At 40.0% G+C, this 23396-nt stretch overlaps 1 protein-coding gene across 17 annotated transcripts in view; it reads right to left on the bottom strand.

Moving 5' to 3' along the window:
* Positions 1 to 23396, bottom strand: part of SP100 (SP100 nuclear antigen) — a 101649-nt gene that overhangs the window by 49735 nt on the left and 28518 nt on the right. For 8 of the 17 annotated variants that reach the window (XM_044241799.1, XM_044241800.1, XM_044241801.1 and 5 more), the window contains exons 2-14: positions 20741 to 20903; positions 19220 to 19388; positions 16403 to 16486; positions 14540 to 14602; positions 13591 to 13740; positions 12001 to 12084; positions 8827 to 8943; positions 8017 to 8097; positions 6237 to 6320; positions 4826 to 4915; positions 3631 to 3684; positions 3240 to 3296; positions 2908 to 2991 (exon numbers count right to left, since the gene is read on the bottom strand). In XM_044241799.1, coding sequence (XP_044097734.1) covers positions 2908 to 2991; positions 3240 to 3296; positions 3631 to 3684; positions 4826 to 4915; positions 6237 to 6320; positions 8017 to 8097; positions 8827 to 8943; positions 12001 to 12084; positions 13591 to 13740; positions 14540 to 14602; positions 16403 to 16486; positions 19220 to 19388; positions 20741 to 20903 — 1280 coding nt within the window. Of the gene's footprint in view, positions 1 to 2907; positions 2992 to 3239; positions 3297 to 3630; positions 3685 to 4825; positions 4916 to 6236; positions 6321 to 8016; positions 8098 to 8826; positions 8944 to 12000; positions 12085 to 13590; positions 13741 to 14539; positions 14603 to 16402; positions 16487 to 19219; positions 19389 to 20740; positions 20904 to 23396 lie in introns of those variants that run through there. The other 9 variants (XM_044241805.1, XM_044241808.1, XM_044241810.1 and 6 more) reach the window with 4 other exon arrangements.

Genomic DNA, 23396 nt, shown 5'->3' with positions numbered 1-23396 from the left:
CCGGGCTGGGAGTATTGATAGAGTTAGGTGACAGATGTGGTGTATCAATTGAGGAGATAGCAGTGTCATGCATGACTCCGTGAATTTCAGCTTGAAAGAATGGGAAAATTAATAGTGTATTTTAGAAACGGAACACTGGAGGAGCAGATGCTGGTTTTAGGAAGACGATGTGCTCAGTTTTGGAAATGTCCAGTTTGAAGGTTTTGAAAAACACCTAAAGTGGTGAAGGCTAGGAGCTTCAGAACCTTGGACAGAGATCATTCTGCCATTGGATGGATGGTCTTAGCTGCATAAAGGATGAGCTTAGCTGCTTAAGAGGACTGGGCTAGGCTGGATATGTTATGTTTAGGTACTATTAAGTTGTGGATGGTGAATGAAATCATAGGAGTGGATGAGATGCCAGGATGATGTTTCTTGTAATCTGGGTGAGTTACAGGGGACACTGATACCTGGGAACACCTTGCCCTGAAAACTCACTGCTATTGTGAAGCATTTCTTGCACCAACATTGCTTTTGTCTCCTGACCATTTCAGAGCCCATAATTTCCCCATCTTGCTTCTCTTCCTTTTACACTCACCATTTTTCAATCATCTTTTAACTCTTTTTTTATATGGTCCTCAGTGTGCTTCTTCATTCTCTTCTCCATTAATTAACATAACATGTGTACTTCTTTCCATCTATTTTCCTATGCTTTTATCCCTGGATCTAGTTTTATTATTGAAGTAATCCTCTTTCTGCTGTCACTTTCTTTTCTATTTTCTTTTTGCTTCTAGTCTGTTTCTCTTAATCTTCTCTTGATCTTTTGGCTGTTTCTACAATTACAATCTTTGTCTTTATATTTTATCTATATTCAGCTTAATCTCACAGACTGCTACTGTCATTCATGAATCAAAGGCCTACTCTTGACACTGACCACACTGTTGGCCACTATTACCTTCGTCAGTTCTCTATGGGCTTTTCTACATTGCAAGACTCAGCCAGTCATGGACTTTATTACCACGTTTCTGGTACAACTCTTGAGAGTTATCTTGAAAAATCATCACTCTTCCCCACAAAACTCCCCAATCTGGTGATATTTGGGTTCCATGTCCACTTGAAAAAACTTGAAGTGTACTCAGTCAGATGTCTTTCCAATTGGAGACCGCAGCCTGTTTTTCATTCTTCCTCCTCCATTATCCATTCAGTGTCACCTCCCTCTGTTCAGGAGCACAGCTCTTCTTTCTCTTTTGGCTCCCTCAAACCTGCTGAAAGCAGTCCAAACCTGGGCACAAGTCTATGTATGGGAATGTGTGTGCATCTGTGTGTGTATGTAAATGCTATGTTTTGGGGGGAAGAGGTAAGTTAAAGAAAGAAGAGCTTTCCCTCTTTGCAGACAGGAAAGCAAAGATAATTAATATAACTGGCTTCTCCATCAGATGCTTAAATGTTGGCATCTCTTCTAACTCTATTCCTCTATTCATCTGAAGAGCTTTGAATTCACAAGAGGATACTGAAGAGAAATAAGAAGATGACAGACTACAGACAGGGACCACTTTGATGTGGTCAAGCCTATTTATATTCACTATTCAGAGCAATTGAGAAAACACCTACTCCAATGACTATACCTTATATCCAACAAAGATGTGCTCTGTCACTTTTTCTATCTGGCCACAACTCATTCTCCTTCTTATTTCTCAGTTTTCTGGCCACTTCCCTGACTTACCCATTTCTATCTCCATTACTTGATTCTGTGAACTTCTCTCCCTGATTTCCCTTGTCCTCTGTGTTGTTTTCTCTCTTTTCTCTTGATGTTCTTAATCTCTGTGCCTTTTTATTTCTCTCTCTTTTTAAAAAAGGCTTTATTTATTTGGGAGAGAGAGAGCATGAGAAGAGGGAGGGTCAAAGGGGAGAAGCAGACTCCCTGCTGAGCAGGGAGCCTGATGTGGGACTTGATCCTGGGACTCCAGGACCATGACCTGAGCCAAAGGCAGTTGCTTCCAACTGAGCCACCCAGCTAACCACGTTTTTATTTCTCTATTCATTCTTTTGGTTCTGCCCTTCCAGGTATTTTGTATACCTTATAGCTGGCACCACTCCTACCATCTTATTTTTCTTCATGATTTTCATTTTTATCTGTTTATTTATCTATCCATCTAATCATCTATATAGGTGTTAAATAAGTTTTCTTGCATCAGGCACTGATACAGTCTGCTGATATTATATCATAGGTCCCTTGTACCTCCTTTTTGGACTTTGATCACTAGATACAGCTCTTATATTCCTGCCTGTTAATACAACAGTCATACTTTTTGACCTTTGGTCAAATTGGGCAATTTGGTCAAATGTCTATTTCCTCATCCCAATATAGGGATAACAGAAATTAGCCTCCCTAAGTCCCGAGGATATTGTGATGACAAAGTAAGATCTTATTTGCCAAAGTACTTTAAAATAACACAATATAATCAAGTTACAATGTGGTGGACATCTGTCAAGAACTATACTAAAGTTTGAAAGTTGTGGATCTGAAGCTTTTATTTCTGTCTATAATTACATAGCAGACCAGTTGTCTTTTGAGAATTTTACAATTACAAATGACATTAGTACCAATCAATGTATCACTATAGAAATCTAAGATCTTAGTGGTAGTAGGCATGACAGTAGGTATTAAAAAGATACCACCATTTTTGCTATTCATTTCTTCCACAACCGCAGTATATAATTACATACATTTATTCGGTAGGACTCAGCCTGTTAAACATGAATTTATAATAATTTCCTGTCTCCTAGTTTCTAAAATGCTGAAAAGGAGTTCTCAGGATTAACTGGATACAGGTCTTCAAGGTGCTCAGAATAGAATGCATCAGGAAACAGTAGCTTTTAATTCCTGACATTCTGCAGACCAAGGCTTGGCATCCTAATCTTCTTTACCTGACCCACTTCTTAGGACTGAGCTAGAAGATTCCTGAGGTTCTTCTGTATCACTTAATTCTGAATAGTTAGCACTGCTGATCCCTGCAGAAAGAAACAAAATTCCTTAGCAGTCTCAGTCTGTGTCCTAGGAACAAATCTGGCACCAAATTCTTTAAAAGGAAAATTAGAAAAGGAAGTTCATGTAGGAGAAGCAGGAATATTCCTACTACCAGGCTACCTTGTAGCTCCATCTGACTTGTTGGTCAAGGTTGCTCCAGGAACCACCCCCAGGGCTTGGCTGGGGGACAACGTTGCCAGGGAAGGCACTCGCTTTTGTCATCATGTCTTACCCTCTCCACTTGTTGGAACACACTTCCTCTTCCAGTTCCCTTGCTTATCCGGGGAGTCTGTGGAAACAACATTTTCAAGATGTCAAGGCCTTTACCAGTTGGGGTCTTCAATAATCATAAAGAGCAGAACAGCCCTCCACTCCCGGAGTTACTTTATCCTATTTAAGCAAGTAAAGAATATACTTACATTGCACTTGTACCATTGAACTTTTTGAGGCCTACATGTTGTATCAATTAGTCCAGCCCACCCAATTCAAAATGTATAATGTGAATCCTTTAAATTACCAACAAATTAATTTTTTTGTTTTAGGGGATATAACAAAATTTTTTGAACAAAGTTTTTGTAGTAAAGAAAGATATCTGTTACATCAAGATTTTTAATTACTCTTACATCTTTTCCTCTTGGGTATCCCCCAAAGAGATTTGTTTCCAATATCCACAGGATCTAAAAAGTAAAGGAAAACACAACCAGTAATCTACAACTAAGAGTTGTAAATCTTATGACTACTCACGCTGTAGATATGATTTGGACTAGAAAGACACTATGATGATCATTTCTGTCTCTTCCCATCTAAAGGAGAAAGATCACTACTAAATGGAACAGAGAACCATAATCCTTTGGCCCCAACTGCAAAATCAAAGAAGTTTTGAAAATCCATATTTTTCCAATAGGTTTTCAGCTAACTACTTCAGCAGTGAATCTGGACTTGAGCTGACATGACTCCATGTAAAAACTTTATTTCTCACACTTGGTGTGAAATCACACAATTTGTTGCAGGAATATCATTATAGTATATTTGAGAATGGGATTCTGTCCCAGACCCTGTTGGATTTTGGTGGTGGCTGGGGGGTAATATATAGGATATAAACCATATGGCTTCTCTATTTTATGCCTGGCTTCAAATGTTTTGAATAAAATACTATGGATGTTTGCTAAGAGTCCAGCCTGTTTTGTCTCTTCTAGTAACTTTCCACACAAGATGTGTGAAGATCCTTAAATGTTTATGTGCCAGAGTTTCCTCACCTGTGGAGTGGAGACAGTAACAGTTATCTGGCTACCTTTAAAGTTGTCATAAACATAAAAGGATATCTTACTAGTGAAGATATTTTTAAATATTGTATAGACCAATGTCATATTGGGGTCAACTGTCAAAAGGTATAAATTAAATTTGATGATCATAACCAGAAGCTTTTCTTTCTGCCAATAATCAGAGTCTATGATCAGAATCTTCTGATTTTTGAACATGTGTGCGACAAAATCAAGCAACAGCAGATACCCATTTTCTCTGCTCTCTAGAAAATCAGAGTGGGCAGGGGTGGAAATCACTACATAATTCAATACTACTTTGGGGTCAATAAATCTGAGAGCATGTCGTAAAAATGACACTACCATTCAACTAAAGCCATCTTGTTAAACCTGAATTTATAATGATTTCTCTCTTTGCACTTTTCAGAATGGCCAGATGTGATAAATGCAGAGAATAGGATCCTAGGCTGTGGAGTGTGCTCGGAGTTAAATGCCCAGGAAACAAGAACTCTGAACTCAGATTCTTCGTGTCTGGGAGTCCAGTGACGTCAGTACTTACCCTCCTCATCAGTATCACTTCTCAGTACTGAACACGAGGCTCTTGGGGGCCCCTCATCCTCACTGGATTCCAACTCAACAAATCTTTTCGCTGTGGAAGAAGAAAGTGTCCCTTGAAAGTCTCAGTTTATGACAAAGGAACCAAGATGGTTAAAAAGCCATGGCAAGAATATCCCCAGGACATCTTGGGAGTCTGGTATCATAGAAGGCAGATTTCCCACTTGGCTACTTCCCTAAAGCCCACTTGAGTCCCACATCCCCCTATCTCAAACTCCTTGGAAAGTTTACTTGAGATAAAAAAATTTAATTCTATTGGGTTTGAGCCCTTGACTTTTTTGGGTTGCTTGTTACAACCATTAGGCCAACTAATTAATACTAAAGTTAAAATACAAACCACCCTAAATTAAAACAAATTTATATTCTACTTTGAAAGATATACCAAAGAATTAGAATGGATCTTTTGTAGAAAACACTGTTCATTTGTAACCACCAAGAGTTTTTATTTTCCCTTATCTACTTTCCAAACTCTTTCTTTGGATACAGGCAATTTTCTGAAATCCGTGTGGTCTATAAAGTAAAAGGGAAGAAACAAATATTTGTATGCAACGATCTTACAAATTCTGTGACAGCTCAATGGGCTTGCAATCATAACAATCCTTTGATGATCATTTTTCTCTCTTCCCTTCAACTAATCCAATTCTGATGGCCTGGAGTATAATGCTGAGTTCCTGCTTGGCTCTCCTTTTGCTCTCCATGTAAATTTTGGAAAGACTCTTCAACATTACTAGCCACAGTTGCCTTATCTATAAAGCAGGGATAACCTGGTTACCCTATCTCCCTGTTAAGGTTTTTTATGAAAATAAAATGAAGCTTTATTTATAAAAGCCCTTTAAAAAATCACAATGTGAGCCAATAGTTAAGTAATTTGGGTTTAAGAATAGCTGATCAGAAGTCATTCTCCCATCAATAATTAAATAGCACAAATTATTCTTTGAAGGCTTTCTTAAGTTTGGAACTGAAGACAATACTGTCAACAAACAGAGGTGCACCATGCTTACTCTTTTGAATAGAATATAGAGCATATTGGTAGAGAATAGATACATTACCGCAACCCTTTTGCATTAATACATGATAGTGCATAGAAAAAAAGTTTGTCATTTTACCAGCATATTTTTGCTACATTTTCTATACATCAGTCAAATGGGCCCATGCAGTTTAACAACAATCTATAGTGCCTTCCTGCCTCCTTCTACTTCCCACAGGGTGAGAGAAATTAAATGCAGAAAATAGTCCCTAGAAGTTATAGAATCAAGGCACAAAGAGCATGCTCAAAAGAAGTTTCATCAGAAAAACAGCTCTGGATTTAGACTCCGAGTATTTTTCCTCCAGGGCTGCAATCCTAATGCTCTTACCCAGCGTAATCTGAAGTCGTGAGCAGGGAGCTTCTTGGGAGTCTCCTCTCTTACTTGATTCTAATAAGTCAAGATTATTGGTCACTGCACAAAGGAAGAGGGCTTTTTAGGGGTCTCAGCGTGTGACCAAGAAACTGAAATACTAGCAGGAAATATCCTCATAAGAAAAGCTAGAAAAATCTAGAAAACCCATGCAAATTGTGGTCTGCAACAGTGCTACCCTGGTCTGTCCTTCTAAGCTACCTGCCTTCAATGGTAGTCCCGCTCCATTCCCTGTCCCCAGAGGCAAGGGGCAACTTTGCCCTGTTTGCTCTTCCCATACTATCTCTCTTCTACTTCTTACCCCTTCCACTGTCACTTCACACTTTCTTCATCTCTGCTGTTTCTAACCCTGGAAATCCTTTGTCAACAACCTCTTCTGGTCCCGCCCAACCCAGTGCATTTGCAAGGCTGAGAAATAATCCTTGTGTCTGCCTCCTAGACATATTTGGGACTGCCTTTTAGAGCAGTTTGCTATACTAAGACAGAAGTTAAAATGTGTACCCTTTAAAACCTGAAGTGAATTTACATTTTACTTTGATGGATCAGTAAGTAATTAGAATGATGTATCATTTAAAATATTGTTCTTTGGTAACATCAGGACCAGGTAATATTTTTACTTGTTTTTAGGTCTTTTCCAAGTATGTTTCCCTGTTTAGGCATGTTTCTAATAACTTCTGGGTCAAGAAAGTAGAAAGGGAAAAAAATCACCCATGTGTGCACAAAAGATCTGCAGACTTTAGGACCACTCATGCTACCCACAAAACTGTGGAAACATTTTGATAATTTAGAAAATCATTTTTAGCTTCAATTTTAAAGAGCAAAAATTCAGAATCCAGGATGCTGTCTTGTCTGTCCCTTTAATTCTCCATGGCACTTTGTAGAAGACCTTTAAACACTGATGTGATTGTGTTTTCTCTACAATGTCTGGGGTACTTAAGAATTTTTTAAAAAGTTAGAGAGGAGTAGGGAATTTGGGTAAATTGGAAGGGGAGGTGAACCATGAGAGACTATGGACTCTGAAAAACAATCTGAGGGGTTTGAAGTGGCGGGGGGTGGGAGGTTGGGGTACCAGGTGGTGGGTATTATAGAGGGCACGGCTTGCATGGAGCACTCGGTGTGGTGAAAAAATAATGAATAATGTTTTTCTGAAAATAAATAAATTGAAAAAAAAAGTAAGGTATTATTTGCAAAAGTCCTTGGAAGAGTCATTATCGATGCCATGACTTGCTGAAGAACTCTCAAAAACAATACTTTGGGTTTCAGAGTGCTCTATCTGAATCTTTTTTCTGCTAACACCGGTTAGCTGAATGAGTTGTCTTTTGACACAATTCAGTTTGTGCTCAGATGATGATATGATCTTCTAATAAAGGACTATTTAGATTTCTGTTCCCTACAAAAATCACTGTAAAAATCCAATACCATATAAGCATAGAAACTAGCTAGTTAAAAAAAAATTTCATCATTCTGGTAGCCCCTTTCTCCTATATAATCAATACATGGGTGTTTGTATTGAAAAATAGGACCTATCAATTAATAGGCCTCATCTTAAAAAACTATATATACAATGATTTTTTAATCTTCCTGCATTTCCCAAAAAGGGAGAGTAAAATAAATGCAGAGACTGGGATTCCGGGATAAACTGAATCTATCATACAGAATAGGCACAGAATAAGGTGCATCAAACAGTAGATCTTAATTCAGCTTCCTGTAGCCAAAGCCTGCTTTCTCACTTACTTACCAGGTCCACTTTCCAGTGTTGACATGGAGTCTTCTGGGGCCTTGTCTTCATCACTGTTTTCTTCCGAGTCACTGCTGATCACTGCACAGAGGAGCAAAGCCCTTTAGCTTCAGGGTGGGGCCAATGAGCCCACATAGCAGGCAATTCAGCAACAGGACCACTAGGGAAAACTAGAAGCTAAGTTAACTCAAGGCACCCTAGTCTGTGCTTGAATGTGTGTGACCAGCAGGTTGCTCCAGTCCTAAACTAAAAGTGATGGAATTCATGCACAGAGGGCAGCGTTGCCCACCCCTGCCAACACTCTTCTTCCCCCACCTTCATGTGACCTCCTACCCCTGCCCTCATGTGACCTCCTACTCTTCCCCCCCAACCTCTGGGCTCCCTATATCTTTTAGTCTCAATTTACTCCACTTTCCTCTTGGCTTTGCCTATTTCCCTTACTTATGCCTCTTTTTCTGGCAGTGGTATCCCACTATAACTCTCTTTGTCTTCATGTGTTTCCTTCTTCATTCCCTCTCATGAATTTCTTGGCTCTCTGAAGTTTTTTCCTTTTCTTCAACTTCTACCGCAATACGTTCTTCTTTCGCTTTAGAAATAGTCTTCCTTACGTTAGTACTTAAATCTACTATTTCTGTCTTTTTCTGATTACTGGGATTTTCTCCTGTGGAGCTCACTGTGTATGATGCTGGTTCCTCCTCTCTTGCCTCCATCCAAGGTCAATTGGGCTGCTTCGATGGACGCTGATGACAAGTCTCAGCTCCTTGCCTGGAACTGGTGACTCAAATTACACACTCTTTCAGTCAGCCTTACCTATTACATCAGATGCCTGGTTAAGTGTCGAGCTGAAAAATGGTTTTTCCTTCTTTATATCCACCAGATGCACAGAACAGGAATTGACTTGGATTCCATGGTTGGATATCGGTGAACCTAGATCAAATTGTAATGAAAGAAGAATTTTCATTTGTCTCCCCCAAAGGGAGTACACACTGTTCACTACTATTGATAAGTCCTTCTCCCTGTAAATCCACTGCAGGGGAGAAGCTCTGCCCCTCCATCCCCTTCTTTCCTGCTGCTTAACTGTGCCCCTTTCTCTGTGCCTCCCTGGTTTGGGGTTTTTTTTATTTGTTTTTATTTTCTCTTCTCATCTTTCGATGAATTATTTTTTGCTTTTCTGTTTTTAAAGATTTGTTTATTTATTTTAGTGTGGGCAGAGGAAGAGAGCATCTCAGGCAAACTCTGTGCTGAGCATGGAGCCCGACGTGGGGCTCTGTCTCATATCCCCGAGATCATGACCTGAGCTGAAGCCAAGAGTCAGATGCTTGGTGGGTGACTGAGCCACCCAGGAGCCCCACTTTTTGCTCTTTTAAAAATAAAAATTATATTCTCAGTAAAATGTGCATTGAAAAAAACGGGCAAATCATAAATTTTGAATCATCACAAAGTAAGCATATCTGGGTAACTGTCACTGTGGTCAAGAAATGGAAGATTACGCATACCCTGGGAGCCTCTTAGTGATGCCTCCCACTGACTGTCTCCAGCATGTAGCTCAAGTTAACGACATGCTCATCCCGACTTTGTCTTTTTTTTTTTTTTAAAGATTTTTATTTATTTATTTGACAGGCAGAGATCACAAGTAGGCAGAGAGGCAGGCAGAGAGAGAGGAGGAAGCAGGCTCCCAGCGGAGCAGAGAGTCTGCTGCATCCCAGGACCTTGGGATCATGACCTGAGCCAAAGGCAGAGGCTTTAACCCACTGAACCACCCAGGCGCCCCTCATCCTGACTTTTAATACTACTTATGATTAATTTTGCCCCTTCCAAAATATACATGTTTGTATAAATTATGTCCCTTCCCTCATTTGTTCTTTCTCTGTCTCTGTCATTTGGTGAGGGCAGGGAGACAATTTGGCTTCCTTTCTCAACATTATGTTTGTGAGAATCATCTGTATTCATTTTGCTTTTTAATTTCTGTATAGTATTCCATTGTGGAAATAACCCATGAAAAAATAAAACCATAAAAAATTCTTTTTTTTTTTTTTTGGATTATTGGATCTTGCTGTTTCAAGATTTTGGCTATTATGAATAATACTGCTTTTCTGTGTGTTTCTTTTCTCTTTTTGAACATAGTGTGCATTTCTATTGGTTTCAGCTGAGGAATGTAATTGTCAAGTCACAAGCTGTGTGTATTTTCAACTTTGGGACTATATACCAAACCGTATACAGTGCAAAGGCAGAGATATAATTGAGAGAGCTTGACAATTCAAGTAAACAAGCAGAATTTGGTATGGTGGGAATGTGGTGAAAGAGTGTGTCAGGGGAGATTATGCAACTGTATGGGAGGTACCCTTCAACACTCCACACCAAGTTATGTTGACCTCATGCTGAGGATCACAAGAGGGCACTAAGGTTTAAATGGGAAAGCCATATGAACTGGTTGGCACTTCTGCAATGCTCATTGAGCTGAAGTATGGAGAACAGATTGAGGGGAGCAAGATAGGAGGGAGGAGGCCAGCAGGAAAGTTCCTCTACTTTGAAGTGAGAAGTGATAGAAATCTGAATTAGTGTAAGCATCCTGGACATGGAGAGAAATGGGCAGGTTGGACATATTTTGAAGCTGGAATTGACAGAAATGGCAAATAAAGTAATGGTTATTTTAATCCACTGAATTTCAGGACTGTTTTTACACAACAACAGGTAACTAATATAGCTTCAGATCTTTGATTACAAGTCTTCAGGCACCTAAAGGGATGAATCTTGAAGACAGGTCTGGAGCTACACAGGTGTGTGTAGGAATCCACAGATCACAGGTGGTGACTGAAGTCATGGAGACATGAGATGCTTGGATAGAGGCCCATTTTTTTTCTGAGAGAGTGAAAGGGTCATTTTGGTAATTATAGATACCTTAATGATGTCTTCTCAGTGGTACTGAGGAAGAGCCCTCTGTGTCTTTTTTTCTGGTGATTCATCTTTTCAAATGGAACAATGTTCCATTTTTGTCTTCTCTCTCTTAATTTGGTCCACTCTCTTATCACTTTTTCACTCATGGTCCCTTAACCTATCCTCTACTCATTCCCTTTAGGCCTCCTCCCTATTTTTTCTATTTACTGATATTAATTTCCTTCTGTCTATTTCTCTATTCATACTCTTTTTCTCAACATTCTTTATCACTATCTCCCAGGATCCAGCAGGTTCCAGGGTGAGTCAGAAGAGGTGCCAAGGGGACAAGAAAATATCAAAAATAAGATTTTCTTTCCATGTGTCCCAGGAGCCTCCTTGCCTCATCCTAGAACTAGCCCTGCTCTCCCCTACCAGATTTTTCAGTTTATCCATTCTCTGTTACATTTCCTACTTTCTCCTACTTGATCTCTGTTCCTTAATTATTAGTATGTCTTTCTGTATGCCTTTTCTATATTGATTTTTGTCTTTGTATTCATTTTTCTCATCTCAAGCATTCCAGTTATCACCAAAGTTCTCCTCCTATGTCACTGTCTCTCTACTCGAAGTCCCTCCAGTTGCCACTTCTTTTTTTTTTCTAAAAGTCCTTCACCAGAGCTTCTGTCCTTGAAAATCTGACCAGCAGTATCATGCATGGCTTCCATGTTTCTGTTACAACTTCTGAGAAGCAAGTTGCAACTTATTTCTTTTCACCAACTCCACAAAATGGTACTGTTTAGATTCTATGTCAATTTGTCTAAAGCCCATGTTGTTCCTGTACTTTGTCATTTGTTGTTCTTTGGTTCACTTTTTTAATATTTTCTCTCTCTGTATTCTCTCCTCAGGGACATGCCCTTCATCAAAGAGCTCAGCTCTCTTTCCCCCTTGCATCTCACATGACTTAGAAGTAGCCAGAGGCTGTGCACAAGGCTGTGGGTCTTGGATATTGTTAGGTCCAGGGAGGTGGTTAGTATCAGAGAACAAAGGAAAACTTTTTCTCTCATAGAAAAACAAAGATAGAATTAGAAAATTGGTAAGATAAGTGATAATTACTTTTTCCATCACAGGGCAATGGGATGGGTGTGTCTTCTCTTGTGTCTCCGTTATTCACTTGGATGGGTTCTTGTTCACAGGACTCTGAGGATAAAAAAGACCACAGCTGAGACCCTGCAGAGCCCTCCCTGTTTTGCCTATTTGCATTTTGTTACACCGCACTTGACTTCTCTTTTCTTCTCATGTTTCTCTTTACAGCTTGTCTGTAATATTTTGTCACCTTAACCTTCACCCCATGAAAGTGTTGGTGCTTCAGTGATTCTGTGATCAAGCTCTCCCTGACTACTTTGAACTTTTCTTTCTGTCTCTCTTCTCTCATGGGGCACTGTAACTTTTCACCCTTTGTCTCTTCATTTATTCTTCCTAACTTTTTCCTTTCCTCTCCTCTCCTTTCACTTTTTTTCTTTTCTTTTCTCCTCTTTTCTTTTTTCTTTTTTAATTTAGGAAAACCTAATTTAATAGGCATACATATGGGGAATCCACATGGACATGGGATTCCAAACATCATGAGGCAACATGAAGCTTATATGAACTTGGGAGAGGGATAGGGGCCTGAGGATACATAGGGGAGAAAAGTCATTAGCAAGAAAGTCAAAGGAGATGTTTGGAAAAACATGTAACATTGTTCTATTATACAGGTAAGTTCTTTCTTAGGTAAAGAGGAGTCTCTGTTAGTATTTCTCTTCCTGGAATAGGCTCTCCTTTCCAGGATATATTGAGGCAGTTATGGAGAAGGCAGAGCACCTTTCCTGCATCTGCTACATTTTTATTTTAACTCAAAATAATCTTTATGCCTAAATGACACATTTTAGGGCAGCTTGCCCTGGGCCTCAACACTTAAATGTATACTGTGAAGTTTTCTTTTTCTTTTTTCTTCAAATTTGGGTATCTTTAAACTTAATATCCAGTTTCTTCTGCTGAGGCTGTATGCAAACTGATACTACTATAGCATGTCCTGATTTTCTCTGCCTTGCTCCTTAGCCAGAAACAATCTTTTTTTCCTCTTTAAATTTCTATAGCATGTACCCATGTCTCTCACAGCCCATATTTCTTATTTTGCTTTGTATTTTATTTGTCTGTGTACTCCTTTAATTTTCTTAGTAGCTTTTGAAGATCTTAAAGTCAGAATACATTTTCAGCCCCTAGCACTGCAACTTTTCTATCAATAAGAGGTATTCCAACACTGAGAAAATTTAAAAGCACCAGGAACATATTTTGTATATTTTCCATTACATGTAGGCAAATATTGCTCTTTCAGTTAAACAGTACAATTTAGTTCATTTAGCATTTTTATCAGCAGGAAAATTGTAGAAGTTGGCAATTTCGATCTCACCCAATACCAGCTTTTAATCCAGTAAAAAATAAGTAGCTTGCAAAAGCTAACACTTTTTTTTTAAAAAAAGCTAACACTTTTTAATTTCCTTCCTCCCATCAATATATCAAGTTGCATTCTTGCCTTCTCTATATCTGCATGAGCTTCCCTTCTTTGTTAATAGAAGTTTCCTTAAGTTCAGCATGACTCCATTCTTTGCCACCAACAAGGACTGCTTAGGCCTCTACAATCATGCAAACCCAGGCAATCAGTCTTACCTGCTGGCTCAGATTCTTGGGCATATTCCTCATTTGCTTGTTGGACTTCTTGTGCATCATTTTTGTCACTGGTTGTATCTGTTCTGTTTCCATTTATCTGCTCTGGTTCGCAGAGGTTCTCCAAGGGCCCATTTTCAGATGGGGTTGTACCTAAACCATGTTTTAATTCATAGATATTTTATTTGCCCTCTGCATCAATCAGGGTCCAACAAGAAAATACAAATCACTCTAAGGTTTTGCAGCACAGGGAATTCCATTCAGGGGTTGGTTATACAATTGATATATACATTGAAGTCCAAATAGGAGAAAGCAGTGACCAGAAGAATACTTAATAGGACACTGTGGGAGGGACCAAGGGTGTGCTCCGAGGTCAGAGTCACTGGGTGGATAGAAGGTGGCCCATGGGGGGCGCCTGCAGCGGGGAGCCTGCTTTCCTTCCTCTCTCTCTGCCTGCTTGTGATCTCTGTTTGTCAAATAAATTAAAAAAAAAAAAAAAAAAAAAAGAAGGTGGCCCATGGCTGGCCTGCTTGGTGGGAAGTGGCATCATGGATGAGATGCAGCCACTGTCAGATTTGTAGACAAAGGCAGTGATGGGGAAATATCCAGCTTCTCCCTTTCTCCTGTTCTCTGATACCTTGTTAGTGTCCCATGTCTGCAACCCAGCAGGAAGCCGGCAACAAAGGGAGCTAGCAAGTAAGTCCACAGGGGCCAGTGGTCAGAGATAGAGGGCAGAGCAGAACAGGGGAAGGTAAGGAATGAATCCTAGGGCAAACACTCCAGGACTTCCTTATAGAAACTGAGAAGTAAAGACAGAAATTCTGGGCAATCAGTGATTAAAAACACACACACACCCCTGAAATCACCCTCCTCCTGGCCCCCGCCACCTCTCAGCACATTCCAGAATGGGACAAGAACACAAAGGGTCAGAATACAGTCAACAGGAACAGACCGTGATAAGATGAGGATTGCGGGCACGACGAGGTCAGGCTTGGATAACAGTTTTCACCAGTTCCTAGGGGGAAGAAATTGCAAGTTCATTTCAGAAATTCAAGTATTCTCTGTGCCATTCTCCCCTAATCCCATTTTTTATAAAGCAAGAATTGAAGATCCCCTCCAGGTAGCCATACAGAGATTATGTGGACTTGACAGATCCCATGCAACCCTTGCAGTTAGACCCCAACTGGCACAGTAGAGGAATGGGGTCAGCTGCACCCCGGGCTAAAAGGGTCTTAGCCAGACCACTTCACTGCATGTCCAACTCGAAGCACTTGAGTAACTGGTGATGGCTTATCCTGACTCCCATGGCCATAGTGAAGCTGCCTTTTTCCCAGAGCTTTCCCTGACCAGTGGAATTACTCAGGTCCTACATAGCTCTGCTGATTCATCCCCACCTCCTCTTCCTCTACACCCTCCCTCTACACATCTGTTCCGTCTTTCTCATTGGCCTTTCCTTGAGGATTCCATGTCCAATTCTCCTCTACCTCCTTTCATTCTTGGTATTCTTTTTTCTGTATCTTTCTCTGCATATATTTCCCTTTTGTTTCATGCTTCTGTCTTTTCCATTAGAATACTGGAGTGGCAGTACAGGGTTAAGAATGCAGGCTCTGTCCCAGCCAGAAGAAACCACCCATCATTAACTGAAGAATGAATAAGCAACATGTGATGAATATATCATACAAGGGAATGCTCTTCACCAAGAAAAAGGAATGAAGAACCACATTCATGCCACAACATAGATGAACCCTGAAAATACTGAGCTGTGTGAAAGAAGCCAGACATGAAGGGCATGTTGATATGATTCCATTTACATGTAATGTCTGGAATAGGTAAATCCAAAGAGACAGAAATGAGATGAGTAGTAGCCAGAGGCTAGGCAAGAGGGGCACAGGGAGTGATATGGAGTTCCCTTCTGAGGTGATCAGAATGTTTTGCAACCAGACAGAGGTAGTGGTTGCACAATATTGTGAATGCACCAAATATCATTAAACATACACTTTAAAATGGTTAATTTTATGTTATGTGAATTTTTACTGTGTGAATTAACACACACACGCACACACACACACACACACACACACACAGGCTCTGGGTTCAGAAGGCCTGGGTTCACCCTTGCTCATCTGACCTTAGGCCAACAAAACACACAGCCTCTGGATTTCAATTTCCTTATCTGTAAAATGGGCACATAAGCAATGCCAACCTCCAATGGTAGCCTGACCACTCAACCTACAACCGTCCCCATAAATGTTCAACCAGTGAGATGTTAATAACACAGCTATTTCTATTGTGTCTTTTAATCCTTTCTTCTCTTTCATTTCCCTCCTTCTCTCACTCAAAGTACCCACACCCTCCCTTCAATCTTTTTACCACTTCCTCTTTTCTCTCTCGGTGTGACTGGCTTTCCCCTTGACTCTCTGGGCTCTCGAACAACATCCCCCACATTGAAATCAGCCCTTCCGCCATCATTTTATTTTGACCATGGCCCCTTTACAGCTTCACATTGATCTTTTCCTACAGGGACTTTTTAAAATCACAATTACTTCCTGATAGCGAATCTGCTTACATCTGGTTTACTCTCACACTGAGATTCTGTCCCTTTGTCTTGGTTATAGACCCAATGGTCTCTTGTCATAGCTACTCCTCCAGGATTTGGCCTCTACTTAGACACGTATGCAAACACCCCTCCCTGCCTTTTCCTTGGTCCTTAACACTTCTTCCTGATTCCCCAAATACACTCAGGACTCAGGGCTGAGTTCCCTTTCTCCTTTTCTTCTCTGCAGATGAGAATCAGTGTTTATCACGTTACAATCACCTTGTTCAATGCTCAGCTGGGTATTAGGACTGTTGTCCTCCTCTTCTTCGTCACTTTCTTGGTAATTAATTTTCTCTTGGATTGCTGAAGACAGGGAGACAGAAGGAGGCAACAGGAATCCCATCAGAGACCAGGAACAACACCTCGAAATTACACAGTTAACAACTCCCAAGCCTCAGGTCACTCAATCTCAGTGCCTCTGATCCTCCTTGTAAAGCTCCCCCATCATCCCTAGGATAGAAAAGGAACTCCCAGCAAGAGAGTCTATGTTTCCCACACAGAAAGGAGCCACTCCAATGTAAGGAAACATCATAATGGTGTTACTCTTATAAAAGAATTTGCGGATGGGCAGAAAAAGCATACATCAAAGTAAATAATAGAAGTGAAATGTGTTTCTGAACTGTTCAAACTGAAAGGAAGAAATAGGTATTTCCTCTGGGGAAGAGCTAGGCTCTCAGAGAGATCCACAGGTATGAAAGAAAAAGATGCTCTGAAGATGCTGCTAGACAAGAGGAGGGTTGGGGCAGGGAGGGTGAGCGCTTCCCAAAGACACAAAGCAGAGGACACCTGGAGGAACAAGACAGACCTCCCAGGGGCCCAGATGCCAGGAAAAGAGGATGGACACTCTGCAGCTCTGAGCAGGGAGCACAGATAGCTGCACTGGAGGAGCTCCCCACAGGACTGCCCAGGGCTGAGGAGGTCTCCAATCAGGGGAGGGAGGGACACCAGCCAGCACCCCTGCCTGTAGGTAGGTGACCCAGCACACATGGAAGGAAGGAAATAAACTAGGAAGCCTGGAGGGAGGTCGGGGGGATGTCTGTGGGGAGTTCAGGGAGGAGGGGACCCCACAGAGTCAGGGAACCTGCTGTTCCAGGGCCCATGGCAGGAGCTCCTCCTGGGGCAGGACCTGCAGGCATGAGTTGCACAGAACAGTGGGAGCCACGGATGCTTTGTCATCTCAGGACCTGGCCTCAGACCCTGGCAAAACCAGGTGGAAGATTCGAGGAGAACAAAGGGAAAGGTGAAGCGGGTCTGTGTGCGTGTAGGTGGTCCCCTGGGGGCTCAGGGGGTTCTGAGCATGGGATGAAGGTGGGACTGAGCAGCAGGAGAGGGTGCTGCACCCCAGGCCACAGCCCCAAGATTCTGGGCTTTGGGTCGCTGATGCACAGCTCCCATGGACAACAATGTGGGGAAGGCAACTGCTGCCATCTCCCAGGGGCAGGTGAGTGGCAACAAGAGTAGGTGAAGGGCACCCCAGCTCAGGGATCTCCACATACAGGTGATGTGCACACTGATCCTGGAAAGGGGGGGTGTGTGTCCCTGCAGTCCATGAAGAGAATCAGAGCCCCTGAGATGTGGGCAGTACAAGTATACACCATTCCCTCTGTTCCCATGGCCTAGGACATGCTGGTTACCAATATAATATTGACAACTGCCTTTATTCCATTTCAAACTGGACTGACCTGCTGTTCAAATTATTTTGTTTTTAATTAGATAGGGTGACTACTGACACAAGTTGACAAACCACATGCTTTATACATGCTTTTTAATTTTTTCCTTGTTTATAAAAACTGTTGATATCTCTTTATTGCCTACTAATAGCCTTTCAATTGCTTAGCTTTATACGGTTAACTTCCTAAAATTTTCTTCAAATTTATCTCTCATGAATCAGCTCCACATTCTGCTTCTCTCTGCGACAAATTGAATTTGTCTATGAGGACATACTAGGTCCTTTCACACTCCATGCTTGATTGCATAGTGCCAACCCTCTTCAGGACACAGCGACAGTCTTCTTATGTTTTTATCCCTTATCTGGAGAACTCCACTGGCACCAAACTGTGTTGGAATAAAAAGTTTCCCAGTCAAGTTAAAAAAAAAAATATATATATATATAGATAGATAGATAGATAAAGAGCATTCTCTTAACTCTTGCAGTTCTTAAAATAAATTAAAATAAAGTTATTTTTAAAATAAAATAAAAATCATGTTTTCCCAGGAAAAAAAAATTGAGAATTAAGCCTTTAGTTTTGTGATCATTTGAATAATGTTTGTTTCACCCCTTGTGGAGAAAGAGTTAACAGAATCAATTCTCCTTCTTTAAGTGTAAATTTGACCTTGGGTTAACTTTCTGGCTCATTACTTTGGAAACCTGATGAAGGCGGGTTTTCTTCTACTAGGCCAACATCGGCCTAGTTAATACCTAGTTTAGCCCTAGTTTAGAGTTAAAAACGACTGATAAATTGCATGTGGATGGGGAGGGACCATCTACAGACTACAAAGCAGGCTTTGGTCTTCCTTCAAAGTGGTGACACTTACAACTTGATTTGTCCCTAGTAGGGCTCCCGAAGGTTACGACTATAGTGCTGTTACATTACTGAGCACTGTTACATGGGCATGGTGCTGCTAAGCCAGAGTGCAGCCTATATCCACAGACACTCGATGGAGTAGTAGTTACCTTGGTGGACTGCTGTGTGGGTCTCCACAAGGAGTCCCACAGAAGAGGAGCAACTGATGCTGCTCTATGGGGATGCTGGGTTTCCTATCATTTGTCCTTCTGAGTAAATCTGAAGCCACTTTGGCTCTGATTGTCCTGTGAGTCCAAATGCCTAGTTAAGCAGACCTCTACTCTAGGTGGTTGCTGTACCATAGTTATTATACCATAGCTTTGAGAAGGTTCACAATTTGTATTTTCTCTACTGTTATATCCCCCTTGCCTCAGCACTGCCTGTGGAACATTGTAGGCGCTCAGTATATATTTGTCCAAAAAAAAAAAAAAGTGGCCCTGGGTGTCAAAAGGTAGATAATAAACCCAATTACCAAATTCGAAGCTCTTGTAAATGTGATTTAAATTAGGGTATTCTTGCCTGTTGACCTCACTGAACAATGCTTCCAGAAGTGGCAGGTCAAATGTCTTCTCCAGTTCATTGAGAACATTATACACCACTCTTGGTACAGGGACCAGGTTTCTACAAGAATCTTGACAATCCTTAAGAAAATATTGAATAGAGAGAATATAAATACAGACTTCCAAGTTACAGAAGAGCCCTAGAAAATGATTTCATGGGTAATGTTTTCCAATTTCCCTCCACACGTATCTTCTCATAAAGTTTTAGAATTTCTATTTATTTGTTTAGATACTATGTGAAACAAGTAAATCCTGCCTCCTTAAAAACATTCACTTGTGAAACAGATCTCTCTTCACCTTCATCTACATTAAATTGCATATAAGTAAGAGCAGTTTTGAAGAATAACAGTGGGTTCAAAGTTAAATGATGTGTAGCCCTTTAGGAACCTGGCCAGATGTTTTAGGAATAGACTAAGAGCAGCTGTCCTGTTCCAGGGATGACCTTTCCCCTTTCCCCATGACGGACTTGGCCTGGAAGAACTCAAGGAAACCATGTGACAGTTCTCTCCTTTTGTGAATTTGGCCACAGAGAATGTATATTCATACGGCAAAGAGAAGACTTGAATCTCTGTATGTCCAGCAATGCCTATTGATAAAATCAAACCCAAATTCCAAGACTCCAGAAATACCACAAAAAAGAAAGAGAAATAGAAAAAACAAAACAAAAAAGCCCTAAAAACTGAAAACTGCTAGCAAAAGAATAATAATCATCAATTCCCAAATTTCCTAATAGGACATCAATTCCCTGTAGATTTTAATGTTCTCAGATCTAAGCACTCAAATTGATGCCCACTGAAATGATATCTGTCAATTATTTTTTTTTAAGATTTTATTTTTTTTTTATTATTATTTATTTGAGAGAGAGAGACAGTGAGAGAGAGCATGAGCGAGGAGAAGGTCAGAGAGCGAAGCAGACTCCCCATGGAGCTGGGAGCCTGATGTGGGACTCGATCCCGGGACTCCGGGATCACGCCCTGAGCCGAAGGCAGTCGTCCAACCAACTGAGCCACCCAGGCGTCCCTATCTGTCAATTATTATTTTATTAAATTAACTCACTTAAGTTTTACATCAATTTATTAAAATTACCTTTAATTCTCAGTTTATGTTATATTCTGTGTGTTCCTACAAGGCATTACACATCTATGGAGCACCTCTGTTTCAGGTTCAGCCCATTTGCTATGCTATTCAGCCCAACTCCAGGGGGCAGCACAAAGCACCTTTCCTTCAGGGAGAAGCGGGATTATCTCTGGTGACAACTGATTCTCCTTTTCCTTTTTACCTATGGTAACACCTGCAACAATACTTGAAAAAGTCCCCACTTATAGGAGACTCCTCAGTCAGTTACTTGTGCCTGATGTTTGGGTCCAAGATATCAAAATATAACTCCATTTGGGGCCAGTTTACCAAAGAGTGACATAATAAACATCACTTACATCATACATTTTATTGCTGATGAGTTCACGGTCCCGGAGGCACTCAAAGAAAGGAAATGGCTTTTTTATTGCATTTGAAATCTCCACCTTGTGTCTTTTGAAGTGTTTGAATAGAGTCTCATAGACAAGTCTGTCATCATTGTACTGGTCTTCCGTGGATGTCCTAGGAAGGAAGGATACCATGTGAAAATGGTCATGAAGATTCCAAGATGCTTGTGGAGGCTGTAAGATTTATAGGAACAATAAGCTGGGCAAAACTAACATATATAAAGTAAATAGGGCTGAGCAGAGACAGAATAAATGGAATTGAAGTAATAAGCAAAGACATGATGAAGCAAGCATGAAGGTTAAGAAAGACTTAAGTGTGGGACCGAAAAAGTCTATTCCAATCTGTGTGGGTCAAAGTCATTATAAAGATACCTTCACATATCTGAAATATTTTTGTAATTAAAAAAATTAAATTTAAACAAAATTGAGATGGAGTGAACAAAGGAATGAAAAGCAATGGAATAAACTGTATTCCTTTTAGAAAAAAGGAAAGCAATGGGATAAAAGTTTAACCTTGAAAATACTTAACAACTAAGAGGAAAAAAAAAATATCAGAAAGATAAAAACCAGTTCTCCCCCTATAGCTGTTAAGAGAAATGCTATCCTACATTATAAAATTAGTTTATAAAGGATAAGATGTGATTAATAGTGACATGAAACAGTATAAATTTATAATATCACAAGAATATCAAACATTTCTCCTGGGACATCTGGTCCTACTTTGTGTTAATATAAATCTATCCTGATTATTGTTATATATAGTGAATCTTTTCAGGCATCTGAATTTCAAAAATCACTGATGTTTCTTGTGAAAGTAATTTTAAACCTCAGTCTCTAATTCCAATTTTTAGTTGATCATTTTATTGCTCTGATAATAATGTTTTAATCAACATCTTGTATTACACAAAGACTTAGAAGCTTTCTTTGTCAAACCAGAAGAGAATTATTGCCACTTCCCAGCACTTAGTATGCCTCAGGGAATAATAATGTCACATCGTTATGTCAAATTCCTGCAAAAGAAATGTTTCAGTTCAAAGACTGCAGATAGAAAAGAAGCATTTGTCTTCTCTTTTATTAAAAGCCCTGCTAAAATGATAACAAAGAAATTCACAATGACAAAGAGAATTATGGGGCAATGAGCCCAAGAGAGATTTCAATGAAAATCTCAAAAACAAAAGTGGTCAGAAGAGTGCTAATAATTACTGTTGTAGGTGAAGGGTGTTCCCAGAGGTCAGAAAAACAACAGGTATGCCCTGAAGAATCCCAAAGAGGCAGTAGAGATCACAAGGGAGACAGGGTGCTGAAAACATACATGTTATTTTAAAAATGGAGAATGGAACAGTGTACCTCCAGCCCTCACCCTACAAGCTGACCACCTAGAGCCAGGCAGCCTCTCAAAGGCAAACATTGCTGACCTATTACATGTGTGAATTTTGCCTCTTCCTGGGTTTCATATACGTGGATAATCCATCATGTTTTCTTTATGCCTGACATTTGCTCATCATCCATACTGCTGGATGAATGGAAGTTTGTTCCTTTTTGTAGCTGAAAGTATTCCATTGTGTGGACCTACCACAATCTGCTTATTTATTTTCCTGTTGATGGACACTTAGATTGATTCCAGTTTGGGACTTGTATGAATAAAGCCGCTGTTCTTGTACACTTCCTTTTATGGCATGACGTTTTCATTCCTCTTGGGTAAATAATTAGGAGCAGATCATTGCATGAGTATGCTTAGCCACTTTAGAATCTGCCAAACTGTTTTTCGCAGTCTATTAGAAATAGTTTTTCTCATTTTACCCATTCTCATGAGTATGATGTAGGCTCTCATACAGTTTTAATTTTATTCCTTTAATGACTCATGACATTGAGCATGCTTTCATATGTTTATTGGCAATTCATGAATCTCCTTTTGTAAAGTGTCTGTTCAAGTTTTTGACCCATTTATATTGTCAGGTTGTCTTTTACTATTTACTGATGTGTAGCAGTTTGTTTTACATTATGGAGAGAAGTGTTTTCATTTAATTCATGTATTAAAAACATTTTCTTCCAGTCTGTGGCTCACTTAACCATGTGTTTTGATGAGAAATTTTTAATTTTGAGGAAGCCAATTCCATCAGTTCTTTTATTCTGTGGTTAATAACTTTAATGTATTAAGAAATCTTTGCCTACCACAAGTTAATGGAACTATTAAAAAAGCAATTTACAATGTAAGCATGGGTTTATTTCTGGATTTTCTATTTTGTACCACTTATCTGTTTGTCTGTCCTTATGCCAATAGCATATTGGCTTGCAGACTCTATAGCTTATAGAAAGTCTTGATGTCAGTTAGGGAAAAATTGTCTTGGCTTTTCTAGGTCTTTTGTTTTTCCATATATCTCTTAAAATCAATTTGTCAGTTTCTACAAGAAAGGCCTTTGGGATTTTTATTCAGTTTACACTGAAACTTCAAATAAATTTGGTGACAACTGATAATAATATGGAGCTCCAATCTGTTAACATTGTATAGCTCTTAACATTGTATAGCTCTCCATTTATTTAGTTTTCCTTCCAGAAGAGTTCATAGTTTTCAGTACAGAAGTCATATACCTCTAGGCTGGGGAATTTT

Source organism: Neovison vison, chromosome 3 (assembly GCF_020171115.1).
Source record: "Neovison vison isolate M4711 chromosome 3, ASM_NN_V1, whole genome shotgun sequence".
NCBI lineage: Eukaryota > Metazoa > Chordata > Mammalia > Carnivora > Mustelidae > Neogale > Neogale vison.
The sequence above is the reverse complement of the archived record's forward strand: the minus strand, read 5'-3'. Positions and strand labels throughout refer to the sequence as shown.